This window comes from Tachypleus tridentatus, chromosome 11 (genome assembly GCF_004210375.1).
Source record: "Tachypleus tridentatus isolate NWPU-2018 chromosome 11, ASM421037v1, whole genome shotgun sequence".
Classification (NCBI taxonomy): domain Eukaryota; kingdom Metazoa; phylum Arthropoda; class Merostomata; order Xiphosura; family Limulidae; genus Tachypleus; species Tachypleus tridentatus.
In genome coordinates this window covers 88,058,983-88,076,057 of record NC_134835.1, presented here as the reverse complement: position 1 = coordinate 88,076,057, position 17,075 = coordinate 88,058,983, and the positions used below count along the sequence as shown (strand labels likewise).

Sequence of the window (17,075 nt, the reverse complement as noted above, 5' to 3'; positions counted from 1 at the left end):
CTCCATGATTTAAGTGTTTAAATACCCACAACACAAATATAAACTCCATGATCATAAAAGAAAGTTATATTTTGAAGTAAGCTAGGCATGTGACAGATTTTTCATAAAAAAAACAGAAATGCACGTATAACTTTATTGTATTTTTACCTTACTTTGGCGTAAAAGATGTCTATAAGTCATTGGTACATAGAAGTTTACATATAATCATTGCTACTATTATATATTTTTATTATAAATGTTATTTTCCATTTTACGATTAGTAAATATCTTAAGGTGATCGAACCTCGTGAGAAATTGTTAGATATACAGCCGAAAATATCGCTGGCAGTAGGGTTATCTAACTGATGAAGCAATGCATTTCATTCACAAGTTCTGATGTATGTAAGTAGCTTGCTTCGACCTGAAGTTAATACTAAACAACTTTAAAAATAAAAAAGCTAGATATATTCCTTTAAACACGTTAGTCTACACACTTTTGAGCTTTATACCACTTTAACATAAGTTCCCGTAACCTAGATAAACCTCTATTGACATTGTATTAATTGACACCTTGTTGCCCTGAAACTTTAAAGATTGTCATGTGTAGTCGATTAGTATAACTAGCCTTGAGTGTAAACAAAAGAATCCACATGCTCTCACTTTCAAAAGTCCTCACAGCGCCCAGTGGTCTCACAAGACCAACCCATCGCCTTTATTGGACTTGATCCAGTGCGTCACGACCAAGTACAAAACTCCTTCTCAAATCCAAAATAATTAACGATCCAGATAATTTTTTATGTAGTGTGATGAGGAGTTTCAATCTTAATGTGCCTAAGAAATTCGGTACAAATCCGATCACACTTTATATGGTATTAACCCCAAACTGAGAAAATGCCTTATTTACCCATTATATAACAATGATTCGAAGTGATACAGAAAATAAATCCGGACCAAATCTAGCGAGGACTGTCCCATACTAACTTTCTATCTTGTGTAAAACGTTCATATACGTCGGTCTATTTGTTTTTGAGATACACGCGCAGAAACACCGACAAACACACGAACCCGATTGCAATACTCTCATTTTCCCTTTCCGGTGGTGAGGGTAATCATAAGTACAATAACACAAAGACAACACAAGTTAACTAATAAATACATTAACACAAAGTTAATACAAGTTAAATCATAAATGCAATAATACATATTAATTCATAAATAATTGTTTGGTTGGATGGTTTAGAGCAAAGAAACCTCAGGCTATCTACCTATCTACTGTGTCCACCGCTGGGAATCGAAACTCGAATTTTTACGTTATAAGTCTGTAGACTTACGACTGCCCCACCGGCGAAATATCATAAATACAACAATACGTAACAACTCATAATTATCCCAGATATTTTGTTTTTCTTTGTAATTAAACAAAAGCTACACAATCAGCTATCTATGCTCTGCCCACCACGGGTATCGAAACCCGGTTTCTTGCGTTGCAAGGCCGCAGACACACCTCTGTGTCACGAAAGAGCCTCAAGTGTTTTTATCTAATAAAGATAAAATACATAAAATATCCCTGATATATAGATAAATTATTCAAAACTTGCAAATGTGGATAAGTTTCCAAAGTAACGTTAGACGCGCAAGATGAATAAAAAGATTTAAAACCATACACTTACAAATCAAATAAAGAACAAAATTGTTTTACTAAGTATGAAATTATTTTATTCGGTGTAAATAACTAAATACCGAACTATTAAGTCCCCAAGTAGTTCAGCGGTAAGTCTGCAGGCTTACAAAACTAAAAACTGGGTTTCCATACCCGTGGCGAGACAAGTACAACTGCACCACAGAGGCACAGCGGAATGCCTACGGACTCACAGCGCTAAAAACCTGGTTTTGCTACTCGTGGTGGGCAGAGCACAAATAGCCCATTGTATAGCTTTGTGCTTAATTACATATAATCAAACCGAGCACAGCTTTGCGATTAGCAACAACTAAACCAAAAGTTGAACTGCTAAGAAAGGTATAAAACTGCATTTTTCAATTGTTGTTTTTAATTATATTAAAAGATCTTAGGATTACCAAATCTGCTTGTAAAACAATTACATTAATTGATCTGAACTGACAGGCACTTCATTCTACGTACTTTAATAAATTAATCAAAAACTTGAAATTTAAGATGCTGTAAGTTCTAATATTTTGACGGGAAATATTGAAACCAATTATAATTTTAACATGGGGATAAATTATTAAAAGCTTTAAATAGACTGTTTAATGAATTTACATTCTTTAGAATTCGAACGTAAATTCATTAAACAGTCAATTATGTTAAGGCTATATCACCAGTTCTTCCATGTGGAGCAAGCAAATCGCAGCTTGGATAACCGTAAACGAAATTAATATTTTAAACAATCATAGTGTATTATGAAAAATTACATCTAAATTCATTATATTGATTATTTATTTATATTGTTATCAAGGTGCATTATCATACTTGAGTAAAATTTTCACTTAATAATGAAATTTAGTAGTCCAGAAATATACCTTTATCATTAAAATTATATGTATTCTTTTTCTTTGACTTACGATGTTGAAAATCTAACAAAACATAAGAGGAGCAGGTAAAAGCTTTTCTTCTGCCTTTTAAAAAAATCATAAACAATCTTACAAAGAATGATCGTAAAATATTTTTATTATCTTAAAAATTGTATCGAAAAATATCATCAGAGGCTTCAAGTTAACAACAAATATTAAAATACGAGTATTTTATGTGATTTTTGTTTTCAAAACGTATAAAATCAAATTCCGTTGCTGAAATTAAATAAACATAAAGCTTTCATTTTAATATAATGAAAAAGAAAAATACTTTTATTCAAAACCTCGGAATGTAATGCGCTTTTGGCATTTAATAAAATATATAATAATGTGGTGTTCTTAAGTGTATTGATTTCTTCTAAGAGTAATCGGGTAGGATCCGCAGAATAACAGGAGATTTCAGCAGAAAAGGTATTACGGTGTAAATGTGATTTTTCTAGCCTTGACCAAGTTCGAAGCCTAGAAAGAGACATGAAACAATGTACGTCACAATGAAACAATCTTTATTCAAATCACATTAAAACAATCAAGATTAAGATGAAGAGACCTGTCAGAAAATAAATAGATGTATGTGTATGTTGAAGATTAAGAAAACATAGCATTATTTACGTGAAACAAAATGACATTTTTTGGGTAGTGTGTGATATCCATGTTTCTGTTGGTTATTCCCTTAAGGTATATATCACCTGACCTGCCAATGGTAAAGATCATTGTCTACGTCTACATATCGTGTTCTACTATATAGGAATCCTTATCAAGAGAAAGTTCTAATGATATTCTGGTTTAATGATCTTGTTCAATAGGTAACTAGGGCAAACGGAAATTAGGTACTTCTTCGACTAATGTTCCAAGTTAACACTACCTACATGTATGTACAGAATTTTGAAAATTTTCATATTAAAAAAATAGGGTGGATATAAAACGCATAGCAAGTATGCTTACTAAAATAATACATAATTACCATATTTAAAATTATTTATTTTTAAAAATATTATGCACTGAAAATATAATAACCAGTATTTAAAACACTGAAGTGTTCAAGTGTTACCAAGTTTATCAGTCAGTTAATGGATAATCAGTGCATTATTTAGGCGGTTTGTGCATTACTATCAGCCATTTAGCAGTTCAGTGCATTAAATTTTGAGTTCTATTGCAACAAAGTACTAGAGATATGAAAAGTACACATATAAAAATTAACATATTTGTAATATATTTATTGTTAATTCATATTAACATATATGAAGTTCATAATTAGTTACTTAAAATTTTGCCTGTTGTAAAGAATGAAAAACCCTTTTTCATTATTTCTTCATTTAAATGAATAATCCAAAAGAATCCACACAGCAATAAAAAAGTATTCCAAGACCATAACCCCAAGAATACCTTTTGAGGTTTGACCAACTTTACAGATTTAGGTTAGTCCTAAATTCATATACTTTATAACATAAATATAATTTAAAAAACAACAATAGACATATTCAACATTCAAACTAACATCATTAATGAAGGTAACATTAATAGTAAAAGTAAAGTATCATGAAGTTTCAAAAAAGATCAAGAGAAAAAGAGACAATGTAAGAGTGGAATTTAAAAAAACTATTCTCAACCAACAAGTTGCCAAGCTTCTCATTAATGAATACGTTGATTGATGGTTGATATATTTCATAGGTAAATCTAAATAAGCATGACTTTTAAATTCCACTCTTACATTGTTTGTTTTTTTCTTGATCTTTTTTGAAAGTTCCTGACACTTTACTTTTACTATTAATGTCACTTTCATTAATGATGTTAGTTTGAATGTTTAATATGTCTATTGTTGTTTTTTAAATTATATTTATGTTATAAAGTATATGAATTTAGTAACAGTGAGAATAAATGCATCTTGGTAGTAATTAACAATTTCACCAAGTATATGTTATTTTTTTTTAAGCGGGAAGTAAAAACTTGCTAATTAATTTGCTTAGAGATTTGAGGTGACTATGCACCTTCAGTTGGATCAACACAAAGATACATTAAATCCTTGGAATCAAGAAGACCAAGACCAAAGAATTTCATTCTTTTTCCAATATAATGGTAGAAATACACTTTTAAATGAATTATCCATTTAAGGAGATGAAAACAAGATACTATGGTATCAATGTCTTTCTAATGAGTTACCAAAAAGTGTTAAACGAGGTTAGGAGTGACATACCAGTACCTCTGGTATTTTAAAGGAAACTGAAGAAAATGCCATTGGATCTTCTGCATTTATACCTTGAATATAATCACTGAGCAGAGTATGCAGTGATACTAAAGAATACTACTGATATCATATGTGACATTCACGAGGAAAAAATTAAATATTTAGTAATAAAATGAAAATTTCCCGTGATGTAAATATTGATAACAATATATTTGTATCGTGGTGACATGGTATAGCTACAACATATGCATTACAAGAGAGTGTTATCTACAAAGTCAATCAGATGTTAGATAGGATCCTGTGTTGTAGTCAAAAGAATCAATGATATGGCTTATATAATACAAATGTAAAGACAGTCCAAGTAAAAGGGTACCCACAACGACTACTTTTGGACTACATTGGTAAGAAAAGAATCAACTAGTTGACTCAAAATATATTTTGTCAAAGCTAAATCAACCTAATGATGACTCCGAGATTCACTTCGAAATCAATTCTGATAAATCACGAAGGATGAAACCACCATCATGTTTCCATTACTATTTTCCAGAAGAAACTCCCTCCGCTCACTGATTATTGGTGATAAAGGACAAGAGGCCATCCCATCTTTGTATCATAAGCCAAAGAAAAGAAAATAATTGAAAAAAGGATTTGATGTATGGATAATTTATGTACAATAAATGAATAAAAAAGATTTGTTGATCAAAATTGTGATTGCACTATTTTGTTCCATACGTTTAAGAAATAATTTATTGATTGCAAGCTCTATATTTATAAATATTAATGTTTGTTATCAAATATTACTTATGTACGTTTGTGTTTAATGTGCAATCGTTCTATTTGTGTAATAGGATTATTCAAGGCTAGATTATTTGGCTAGAAGGGGGTTTTAGTTATAGGCTCAATGACCGGAAATTTCTTAATTTTAGGATACGCATGAGAAAATTAACAAGCAACTTTTTAGCGTTATCTTAGAAGTTAGGTCCAGCAATATTGTTATTTTTATACGGGACAATTCAAGTGAACCCGTTCAACAACAAAAGCCGTTACAAAGATATTTTCTAATATTTTCTAAATGCGTTGGGTCTATAGAATTACCCAAGTTAATTTATAACAGAATCCCATGTTACATAACGTATTCGCAGAGAGCGAAATGTTTAGAAGCAGTTTTGTTCTTATGTCATTCGGTACGTATTTTCCGAACATTCAACAATGAGAATCATATTTTATTTTATGGTCATAACGAAAGTTTTATTTGTCAAATTTATCAGGTAGATCGAAAGGAAAATAAAAATTTAAGAGACACATTTGAAATATCTATGTTTTACAATGTTGAGTAATAATTTCAATATTATACATGTAAATTGTATGCAAAACCAATATGATGTTAATTTTATTTGGGTTATTGGTGTTACACAATCTAAGTTAAATAAAATATCATGGTAGTTTGTTGGTCTAGCGATTGAAATTCTGTAATGAACAATGTTAGATACTTGTTTTACGAACCTTAAATACTTATTTTTTATTATTTTTAGTCGAGTATACAGTTGACAAAGTTCTTTTATATTATCTAACACTTAAATTTAGGTTTAATTGGAATTTTCCGTGACCTAACAAATACACTTATGTTTTGTTATTATGTATTAAAAACGACATAAAAATCATAAAAGTACCTTGTCACATACAGTAGAATCAGCCAACCTAATTGATTTTTAGTAAAGAACTAAGATAAACAAAAACACGAAAAAAAATGTTATATTTAAAAATTTCTACCAGTACACAGATTTCCGCGCAATATGTACTCCAAAATAGAAATTATTCATAGCTTCTAACATCATGCATAAGAATGAAAATCGTTGTGGACTGTTAAAAGTTCAATATTTAGGGGCAAATCACCAAACAATTCGGAAGATAACACTTAATTCGTTAACAAAAACCAAAAACAATAATCACATTTCAATATTTCATGCCTGTATACGATCTATGTGTTTTCAGTCATAACCCAAATGATAACTTTATTCATACTAACCAAAAATGTACTATATTATTTACTTAATTGTCAGGGCAACGTATTATGTTCTATGTACGCATGCCAAAGAAGATTGAGCCTAGTAACCGATAAACATTTATATTTTTGTAAGCGCCATGAGTTACGAAGCGTTTATATTAATCACCATCTTGATGCCAATGTCAAATATATGTTAAATCTGCATACAAAAATAATAAGTATTGCTTGAATTTTCGCTGAAAAATGAAAAGATAATTCAACTGTTAATGTGAAGAATTTTTTTCCATAACAAATAATGAAGGAACAATAGCCACAAAAAGTAACTGAAAACATGTTTTATTATTATAAACAGTTATACAAATTTAGTATTAGGGTTTATTACAAGATGTATTTTATTACACATTTCTATTTCACTTTGTTTTATATCAGTTCATGCAAAAACTGTCATGCGAAAGATATTTCTTGAATAAAATACTTGATTAAGTACCGATTTTACGTATTTTTAAATATAACTATTTAAATAAATGTTAAAAAATTTCAGGCCTTAAAATATCTTTCACGAAGCTGCCCTCTGCTCTCGCCAGTTTTACTTGGAATCCCTACCGTACACTGTCGATTTCTTACACCCGCCTTTCTGGGTAAACTACGTCATCATTAGTTGCTCTACCCACAAGGAACACCCAGCACGTGGGGTAGGGCAGCCAATCAGGGATAGAAAGTTTTCAATGACGTACATCTCTAGCTCTTATACGGATTGCAGTTCAACAATTACCATTACCACCCTCTTCGTTGCTAAAGTCTGGGGACGGGTTCAATCGAAGAGCTCAGTGTGTATACAAGAAATCATAGCAGTAGTAGCGGCAACCCACGATCCATGAGAGCGTCGTCGCAGAGACTTGTTTCTGGTAAGTTGGCTTTGTTGCAGTATCTGTACGTGAAAAGGTAGGCCGTATATTATACTTCTATTCTTTAGTGCCTCTCCGAAAATTGTTTTTGAAATTTTGTGAAGGTAAAAAAAACAAAAAACCTCTTGGTATAGTTCTCTGTGACAAACTACCTAACTTTAAGTGTGAAATTTGTATTGATTTATGAGTTCTGAGACTACGAAAACAAATATATACGTGATTTTATATATGCATTTTTATGAAGTTAAAATGAAGTGTTTCAGAGGATAAATTATCTTTTTACGTTTTCGTTTAATTTATTTTAAAAACGTAAACAGATCAATCATTTAATTGCCTTAACACGATAAATTTGGTTCACTCAGGTTTACTTTCGCCAGATGTCGTACCGATAGACTGACTGTATGTGAACTCCCGTTAGGCTTAGTTTAAACATGAATTATAGTGCTTAGTATTTTGTATTTACAAGTTTAAATATGGGTAGACCTATTATACTTTTTAAAATTTAACTAAAATATTTTATTTCGATACGCATATTTAGTGCTTTAACTTAAAAATTATTTTGTGGATTGTACGTTCTAAAGTATCATTTGTAGTGCTGACTTCATGTATCACTATATAAATAATATTAATAGTAACAATAAAATACTACTACTACTAGTGTGAAACCTAAATTCTAAATTTTAATTTAGCTTAATACCATTAGTGTGTTAGATGCTATAAGTAAAAGTAACTTGCTACTATATTACTACTACTGTTAGTGTAAGTACTAATGTTGTCAGTAATGTCAATAATACTAAGTAAAACGTAGCCCTAAACAGCTAATTTGCACCTTGCCACTCAGCTTTGTACAAGACAAAACAATCTTAGGTCAACCAGTAACCGTCACCACTTAATTTTTAATATTATGGAGCAGTTTCTTTTAGAACACTTATTCTACCACACTGAGACATATGTTGGTCAGTTAATTTGATTACAATAAATTATTAACTAATGTGTTCAAATTAATAACAAAAATAAATAATTAGCCAATTTAATTTCATAGAAAGAACCGTATAAGTCAAGATTAAGACGAAAATATTGTGTTTAAAAAGTATGTACTTTGTCTTTGAAATTTTGTAAAAAAAAAAAGTATTTGATGCCAAGTTCCTGAAATAAGTATTAATATACATATATAAATTTAATGTTTTCATTTTAAAACTATTGTTCTGCTGATAAATTTGACCCTTCACTATTGGTAGTTTATCAAAGTGATTAAGAAAACTAAATCTTTTTAAGCTTGTAATTGGAGTTCAAACTTTCTAGGCCTTGTATCACTAGGAGTTTACTGAACTGTTGTTAGGTATATTTATATCATGCCTAAAAAAAACAAACAAAAACAAAAAATCACCTAGGTTATAGTGCTCTATAGCTGAGTCTTTCCTGTCTGTTATACAAAATTTTAATAATCCTACAATTTAACAGTAGTATCTTTGATTAGAACTATGCACTTGGGTTTAGCTACAGGGTTTTTAGATGTTTTTTGTTAATGCATCTGAATTTATTTGTGCTTGCTTAGTCACATGCTATGTGACTGATTTTTCTTCTTCAAAGCTTATACATTTTTTTCTGTTACCACTTTCTAAAATGGTACTTTTAAAATACCTATTGTAATATTATTTTGTTCTAATTAACAGGATTAAGCTGAACTTATAATGGCTCAATATATTTAGGTGGTCAGGATTCAAATTTATCACATTTTTGTTTCCAATTTTATAATTGGAACAGCTGTGAAGAAACTTGATGTCATCAGTTGTAAAACAATGCAACAATTAGGGGGTTGTGCATCTTCAACCTTGAAGTATGGTTACTACTGTTGAATACAGGCCCACTGACAAGGAGAGGGAGCAACTGAAACCTGGTTATACCAAAAAGCCCACAAATCACCTTTAAGCTGTATCTCCATTTAATCATAAAAAAAATAGTTTTAGCTTTTATTTGTTTATAAACCATTGACAGAAATAATAATTTGAGTACAAATGATATACATTTGTTATTTATGGATTTAATAGCTATTTTTTGTTACGTTTATAATGTTTTTATGCTTATACTGTGAGCTAAAGAATGGCTGTTGCTATGACTGTTTATGAGTTTGTTGTCCTACTTTGGGATCTTTTAATAAGTAATTAAAAATGTTAAAGAGAGAGGGAGGAAGGAGTCTGCAAGGATATTTGCCCTGGGGCCTGTGGTGGCTCTCAATATTCCTGGTTGCATATACAGAATTTGGATTATTATATGTAATAAAACTTGAAAATTAAAATCTGCATATAAATATACTTTTGATGTTCTATGACACAAAAACCCATATGAATATAGTACACCAAAAAACCAAATGTATTGTGCTTATTTCTTTAACAAAGTAAAGATGTGGAAGCTAACAAAAACAAACATCCATCTATCATGAACTTTGAAACATAAGGAAATGTTTCTATGGTGTTGTTCTAAGATTTTGGAACCTGGCTTGGTTTTTAAGATTTGTTTGATAATAATTCTTGAAACATTATTCAGAAATTGAATGGATGTATCTATTTAAATCATTACATACCTGTAAAAATGAAATGTGGCACTGACAGCTAGGTGTAATCATGGATAGAATATTTTATGATTTTATCTTTTGTTGTGAAATTAGATTGGTGTGTTTGCTCATTATTTGTAAACATGTATTATTCATTAAAAAAAAAAAAAGGCATACTAAAGTGATTTATATTTTCACATTGCCAGGTCAAAAAGAGATTTATTATAAGACTTAAATGGCTAAATTCTAGTGACTCTAACTGAGCCTGCACATGTAAAATGTGATGCTTTTTTGATACTTAATTTTTTAAAAAATGTTTAAAAATTAAAAGTTTGTAGTTATGTACGACAAGAGGTCTTTGTAGCTCATGTATACTAAATTAACATTTTGATACAAAGAAACTCCCGTGAGGTCTCAAATATACAAGTTCTCACCATATTTTAGCCATGCTATGAATGGTTTTAAACATTAGTACACTATTGATACTGAGCTTAATCAGGTAGTGATCCTTTGACTTGAAAGTTAACTTGGACCTTCCAGTGGTTACATGCTTAGGAAATAAGTTTTATAAGTGAAAGGTAAGGGACAAGATACTGTAAAGATATTAGTATTTGATTGGTAATACTGATTATTGAGAGAACCAAAATTTTGACGTATTTGTGAGACTTTGTGCTGAGTGTCACATGTAGTTTGTACTAAAATTGAAAGAAAATGTAACTTTTTAAGATTTCATTTTAAACATGGAGAGGCTAGTGTATAATTCTTATTGTAGAAAATTATTTCAATCAATTCTGAATATTGAATTTTTTTTAAGTGCAAGGGATTTACTAGAAATTAATAGAATCATTGCTGGTATTTTAAAATGCTCTTTAGCACTTTTTAAGTTTTTATTTTAAACATATATTTGGGCAGATATGATGTGGGTGCTTTAAAAACAATGGAAGGTGGGTAACCTACCTATAACTTACCAGTATAATTTCTTGAAAAATAGGGCTAGAAGCGATTACTTAGAAAAAAAACCCAAAACCTGTTGTAATATCACTTTAATTAAGTAGTGTGTGTGCTTCAACTTCAGTTACTTCCATATGCTGTTGCATTTGTATATTAGAGAAGGTAGGTTGGGTTTCTTTGTTTAAAATGACTGTAAGTACATTGAAACTAAAATATTTAATACATATTTATAATTTGTTAATCAGGTAGGTCTCAATGAATTGAATATTTATAAACGACTTTAATAGTAGTTGATACTTAGCTTACATGAAACAAAATACATGCTTTAAGCATTTATATCAGCTGATACTGAACTTAAAATTCTTATTTATGAGCTAAAATTATAATATTAAGCTGAAAAGGTCTATTTAAACTTGATCTATGACTAAAATACTTGTCAGTCAGAATTGTGTACTTAATTGGTATATCTCATGATGTAGTCATGCTATTAGAAGCATTTTAAAACTGATGGCTAATTGTATGGTTATGAAGAGCAAAATCTAAGAGACTGGAAGGATTATTTTCAATAAGAAATATTTAAATTATTTTATGATATACTGTTGTCAAGCAGGGTATGTGTATTAAATTTGTAGTATGCTGTGCTTTTCTCCTTTTGTTCCATAAAGATCATTAACAAATACTGTAACTTGTTTTTTAGTAGATAGGCCCATAAGCAAAAGTGTACTAGTATTGTACAGGGTGCCCCATAAGTCCCTACCCATCACCCATCCATATATCTTGTGTATCCAGTGTATCTGTGTGCTGTCACCAGTATTCTTGTGCTCATGTACCCACGTATTTGTCACAATATGCTCTTCAAGTGTAAATGGGCTTACATTGGCCATATTTCTCTTAAAAAAAGAAACAACTTTATAATACATGCGTAATTGAATATAACATAATAACATATGGATTGGTAGGGACTTGCAGAGATTAAGCCTAGTAGTGTTATTTGGTATTGAGTGTTGGATGTGAAAATAATAGGAACAGGGAACAAAGATATGCCAAATATATTATGAGAAATGGCTATTGAAGAATTCTAATAGGAAATTTAACATTGAAACTGTGTGTGAAGGAAATAACCTGCCTAGAGGACAGGTTAAGACATATTAGAAGAACAGAACTAATGTCCAATAAAGTAAAGAACTGCCCTGTAATATTTTACTAATGATTAACAATAACCATACTATTGCTCTTTTTATTAAGGAGTTGCTTGTAAAAAAAAAGTGATTAAAAAAAGAAATTGTCTTGTTTGAAACATTCTATATATTGTAATTACCATAAACATAAAGAAGTTAAACCTTTTCAAATTAAACAACCTAGAATAATCATAACCATCTGTAAAACTTGAAGTAATGATACCATGTAAATCCCTTGACATTACCTATGGTATCTGGTGCATAACAGAATTGAGCTTTAAATATTCATGTTAGAAAAAGAGCAGTACAGGGGCTGCCATTATTCTGTGACAAAAAAAAAAAAATATGGGGAGGGGGGGTCAATAGACCTTTACAAAATGTCTTGCAAAATTGAAACTTCCAATAGGCAATATAATAGGAAACCTCTTGTTTGCTTAATTGGCGATTCTGATAAGTCTAAATTGATTTGTTGATGGAATTAGAGAAGTTATGTTAGTCATACCTAATTTGCTTTAAAAACAACTATGTACTTGGGTTTCATTTCGTCTGTGGTATCAACAGTAGTCAATTTTTAGTTTTTGGTCCACATAAGTGGTTTTCTAACGGTTTTGTTTGCTGACCAACTGATTTTTTTGTCTTTTTCATTCTGATGAACCACTATGAGATTTAATACATTGTGTTCCCACTTCCGCAATTGTGCAACCTTTCCCGCACTACCTGAAGTGACGGGAGCGCTAAAGATTGAAAACCGTCGTTGGTCACGAACGTTAGGGTTATCGTACGCGATGTAGTACTCTTCTATAACATTGTATCTAAAGTAATGAAAAGAACCAATAAACTTTTCTCTAAATTATGACCTTGGGTTTTTGCATCCACAGGTTACTTTGTGTAGCACAGATTTCTCCGTGTTGTATAAACTCTTCTAGATTGGGTTATATATTTGTGCTTGTGGCTAATATCAGTCACTAATTTATCTGTTGTAATCCTAGCTGGCCTGATGAATCGTGGTATGGGACAAGAGGTATTGTTGACATCAGATATACCAGATATGCTGTGGTTGACATATTTTTGTACATTTTCTTTACTTTCATTCGTAATTTTTTTTTTAAATCATGAATATAGAGTTCTGTTGGTGCTGTGATTGCTTGATTCGTTCCGGGAATAACAATGATATGCAAAGTTAATTTAAGTAATACTACATAATTGGTGTTAATATAAATAAGTAGTATTGGTTTATTAATTCTCACCCTAATTCTGGTTTGAAAATGACTCGTATTAAAAAACAAGATAAAGGTAAACCTTCACCAATTTGACCTATTTTTCACAATGACGGCTCATGCAATTTCATAATATGAAAATAGTATCTAAACCATTATTGTGTTTGTTTCCCAGTGGGCTTGAAGCTTGGTATTGTGCGACAGGCCTTGTCGGCATTGGATATAACAGATTTAACGTATTTAATAGTCCTCTTCTTTAATTTCATTCTCAAATTCGGCCTTCGGCGGGTCCGCAGTGAGCCTTAGGATTTACAACGCTAAAATCAGGGATTCGATTACCCTAGGTGGACACACTAGATAGCTCATAAGGCTTTGGTAAAAAAACAAACAAACAAACAACAAATGTAGGTTACAAATTGAAGAATATCAAAATCACACAATTAGTACATTTTGTTTTATTAACTTTAAATTCTATAATGCGACAACTTCTGAAATGATGGCCTTAGCATGTTACATCTACCTGTGAATATTGCAAAATTTCATGAATTTTGTATATTTTTGTGAGTGTACATGAAATTAAATGTATTTAATACCTTGCCTTACTTATTATTGGATGAGTTTGGAACCTTGAACTGATGACTCGTTTATCGTTAAAATAAACCGAAAGTTCGTTTTTGTTTTTTATTATGTTTAGGTATTGGATGATTTGAGGAAGCCAATTGTTTTTCATTTGTCGCTAGATGGCATTACAATTACAAATTACCGAAAAGAAAAGAGAAAAGGAATCATTAATGACTGCGGCACAGGAACTTGAAATTTTTTATTAAGGATTAGGGCAAATTTATCTATGAGACTGTTTTATCCTGTTTTTTATTAGGTGTATTTTTGTGCGCCAGCACTACCATTCGTGGAGCACGCGTGTACCCTATTCTATTTTATTACTATCAGAATCTCTACCAGTCTATCCCCAGATTGATAATTAATTAACTTGAGACCTTCTTGAGCATGATCTAAATACATCAATCGAAAGAGTTTGACCTTCTGAGTTAACGACTGTAATTAGATATCAAATTCGGTCAAGATACAGCGTAGCTATAGTTAAAAGCTTGTACTTGAAAAGAAAAAAACAAACTTAGTCGCTCTTCAAGGCTTAAAGAAGCTCAAAGTACTGTTTCTACAATAGGATTTTATCTGTTTGTGCAAATCATTATGACGATACATGATTGGCTAAAATAAAATGTTTCTTTTAGATTACACGGACACTTACTAGAACTATCCGCCAATGAATTATAACAAACCCACAGTTCTAGAATTTTCAATTTATCTGGAAATATACTCCCAGGCTTTCCTTATAAGCAGCGTAAAGCATGATCAATTTAACAACAGGATAGAAATTCTATATAAGACCAAAGTTAAAGAGTGAATTTATTTTCGAAATGAACCAAAATAATACTCGTTTATCAAAAATCTCATATTCGTAGATTTTATCTGAATTATTACTTTATAGTCCATAGGCTTTAAAGTGTTTTATAATCTTATGGAGGGACATCTCTCTCGTTTAAAGCTAATGCTAAATAATTATAGATTCTGGATCTATTTGGTTCCATAGTTGGTGACCAATGATTACTGAAAACAAAAATGCATTCCTCACTTTGGGGCAGTGGGTGCATTACAGGTTTGGCGATTAAATCCCACTATTGGATTAGTGTAGTCCACGAGTTGGCGGAAAATGGTGTTGGCTTGCTGCCTTCCATTTGGTCTGTCACGTCAAATTAGGAACCGATAGCCGCTAGTAGATTTACCCGAAATTCAATAACTTCGCAGATAGGATATTGAGTAATGCAATACATTTGTTAAAGCTTTATTTGTATTGCTCCATCAGTAGAAATTTCCACAGTAGGTCTGAGTTAAGTTTATACAGTTACAGCGCTAAAACCAGGGGTTCTATTTTTTGTGGAAGATGGAGGACAGGTAGACTTTCGGGTAATTTTACGCTTAAACCAACGAATGACTGAAGAGCAAACAGTTTCCTCACTTTAAATTGTTTATTAAACGTTTAATTTATTCTTATACACAACAAGTATATACTCAGTGATTTATTCCTGTATTTTCTATGAAATCTTTACTAGACATGTATTATAGCTACACACTATGATACATACAAATAACAATCAAATACAATTTTGATATCTGGTGCGGACAGAGCACAGAGCCTACCGTGCAGCTTTGTGCTCAAAAACAAACAAAAGTAATCAGCTATAGTAGTACGTATACCGATAAGGTAAGAGTACATACTTTTGTTTTTTTTTCGAACCCCTGATTTTAGCGTTGCAAATCGGGAGACATACCGCTGTACTAGCGGGGGGCACATAGTTTTGTTATTCTTCCATTATATTAAAGAAGCTGTTTTGTAGTTTTTAAAGGTATGTTTTAATGATAAAAATGTTTCAGTACAATATAAATACTACAGTTATATTCATTTTACTATATTTCTTTCGCTAACAAAAGCGCTGCAGATTGTGGCAGTCGTGCTTCTCAACTCCAATAAAGATCCTTCAGTTCTCATCGGAAACGGAAATGATGTAGAAGTCTTAATTGTGTTTTGAAGGGTGTTTACTTGAGTACCATTAACACTACACTTAACAGGGTGTTGTGATTTCATAAACAAAATACTGATTTACATAGATTTAATTTCAATGTTTATTCTGTAAAAGTGTACAGATATCGTAGACTTTCCTCCATTTAATGTTTATATGAAAACCACTCACGAAAGATTCTTCTGATCTGAGAAGAAGAAAACTTGTTCGAAAAAGGTACTTGCAATTAGATATCCGGATATTCATTTTCTCCTGCTAGAGCTGAGATTGTTTGGAGAGGTCTGTGTAAATGTATTGAATGTGATCCAATTATCTATTTAGAATACTTTTGTTTGGTAAAACTGATCATTTATTTACCACACCACTATTTCTTGTTCAGTACAACGAAGCATGAAAAACCATTAATCGTATATGAAGTGTAAAGGATTTTATCATAATATATAAATAAATAATTTTTTAAAGAGAGAACGAAAAGGAAAACGTATTGGTAATAATCTATTACTAAAGAACGTTACTTATTCCTTTATATCCTAGACCTGACATGACCAGGTGGTTAGGGCGCTCTACTCGTAATCTGAGGGTCGCGGGTTCGAATACCTGTCACATCAAACATGCTCGCCTTTACAGCCGTGGGGACGATATAATGTGACGGTCAATTCCACTATTCGTTGGTAAAAGAGTAGCCCAAGGGAAGTAGTACTTCCCCCTAGTATTACAATACTAAATTAGGGACGGCTAGCACAGATAGGCCTTGTGCACCTTTGCACAAAATTGAAACGTTCATTTTCTTTTACGCTTTCAAATGAAAATTTTATGTGAAATTGTACGTGTATAAGCATTAACGTGGTTATGTATCTCATGATATGTTTCAGTTTATTCTGCCTTTTTTTTTTTTTCTTGGAACGTGAGGATTTAGCGTTG

General features: G+C 31.2%; 1 protein-coding gene across 6 annotated transcripts in view; it reads left to right on the top strand.

Moving 5' to 3' along the window:
• The window catches only part of LOC143232703 (NGFI-A-binding protein homolog), a 248,833-nt gene that overhangs the window by 19,723 nt on the left and 212,035 nt on the right, over positions 1-17,075 (top strand). For all 6 annotated transcript variants that reach the window (XM_076468450.1, XM_076468449.1, XM_076468448.1 and 3 more), the window contains exon 2: positions 7,297-7,660. In XM_076468450.1, coding sequence (XP_076324565.1) covers positions 7,630-7,660 — 31 coding nt within the window. In that variant the 5' untranslated portion in view covers positions 7,297-7,629. The remainder of the gene's footprint in view (positions 1-7,296; positions 7,661-17,075) is intronic.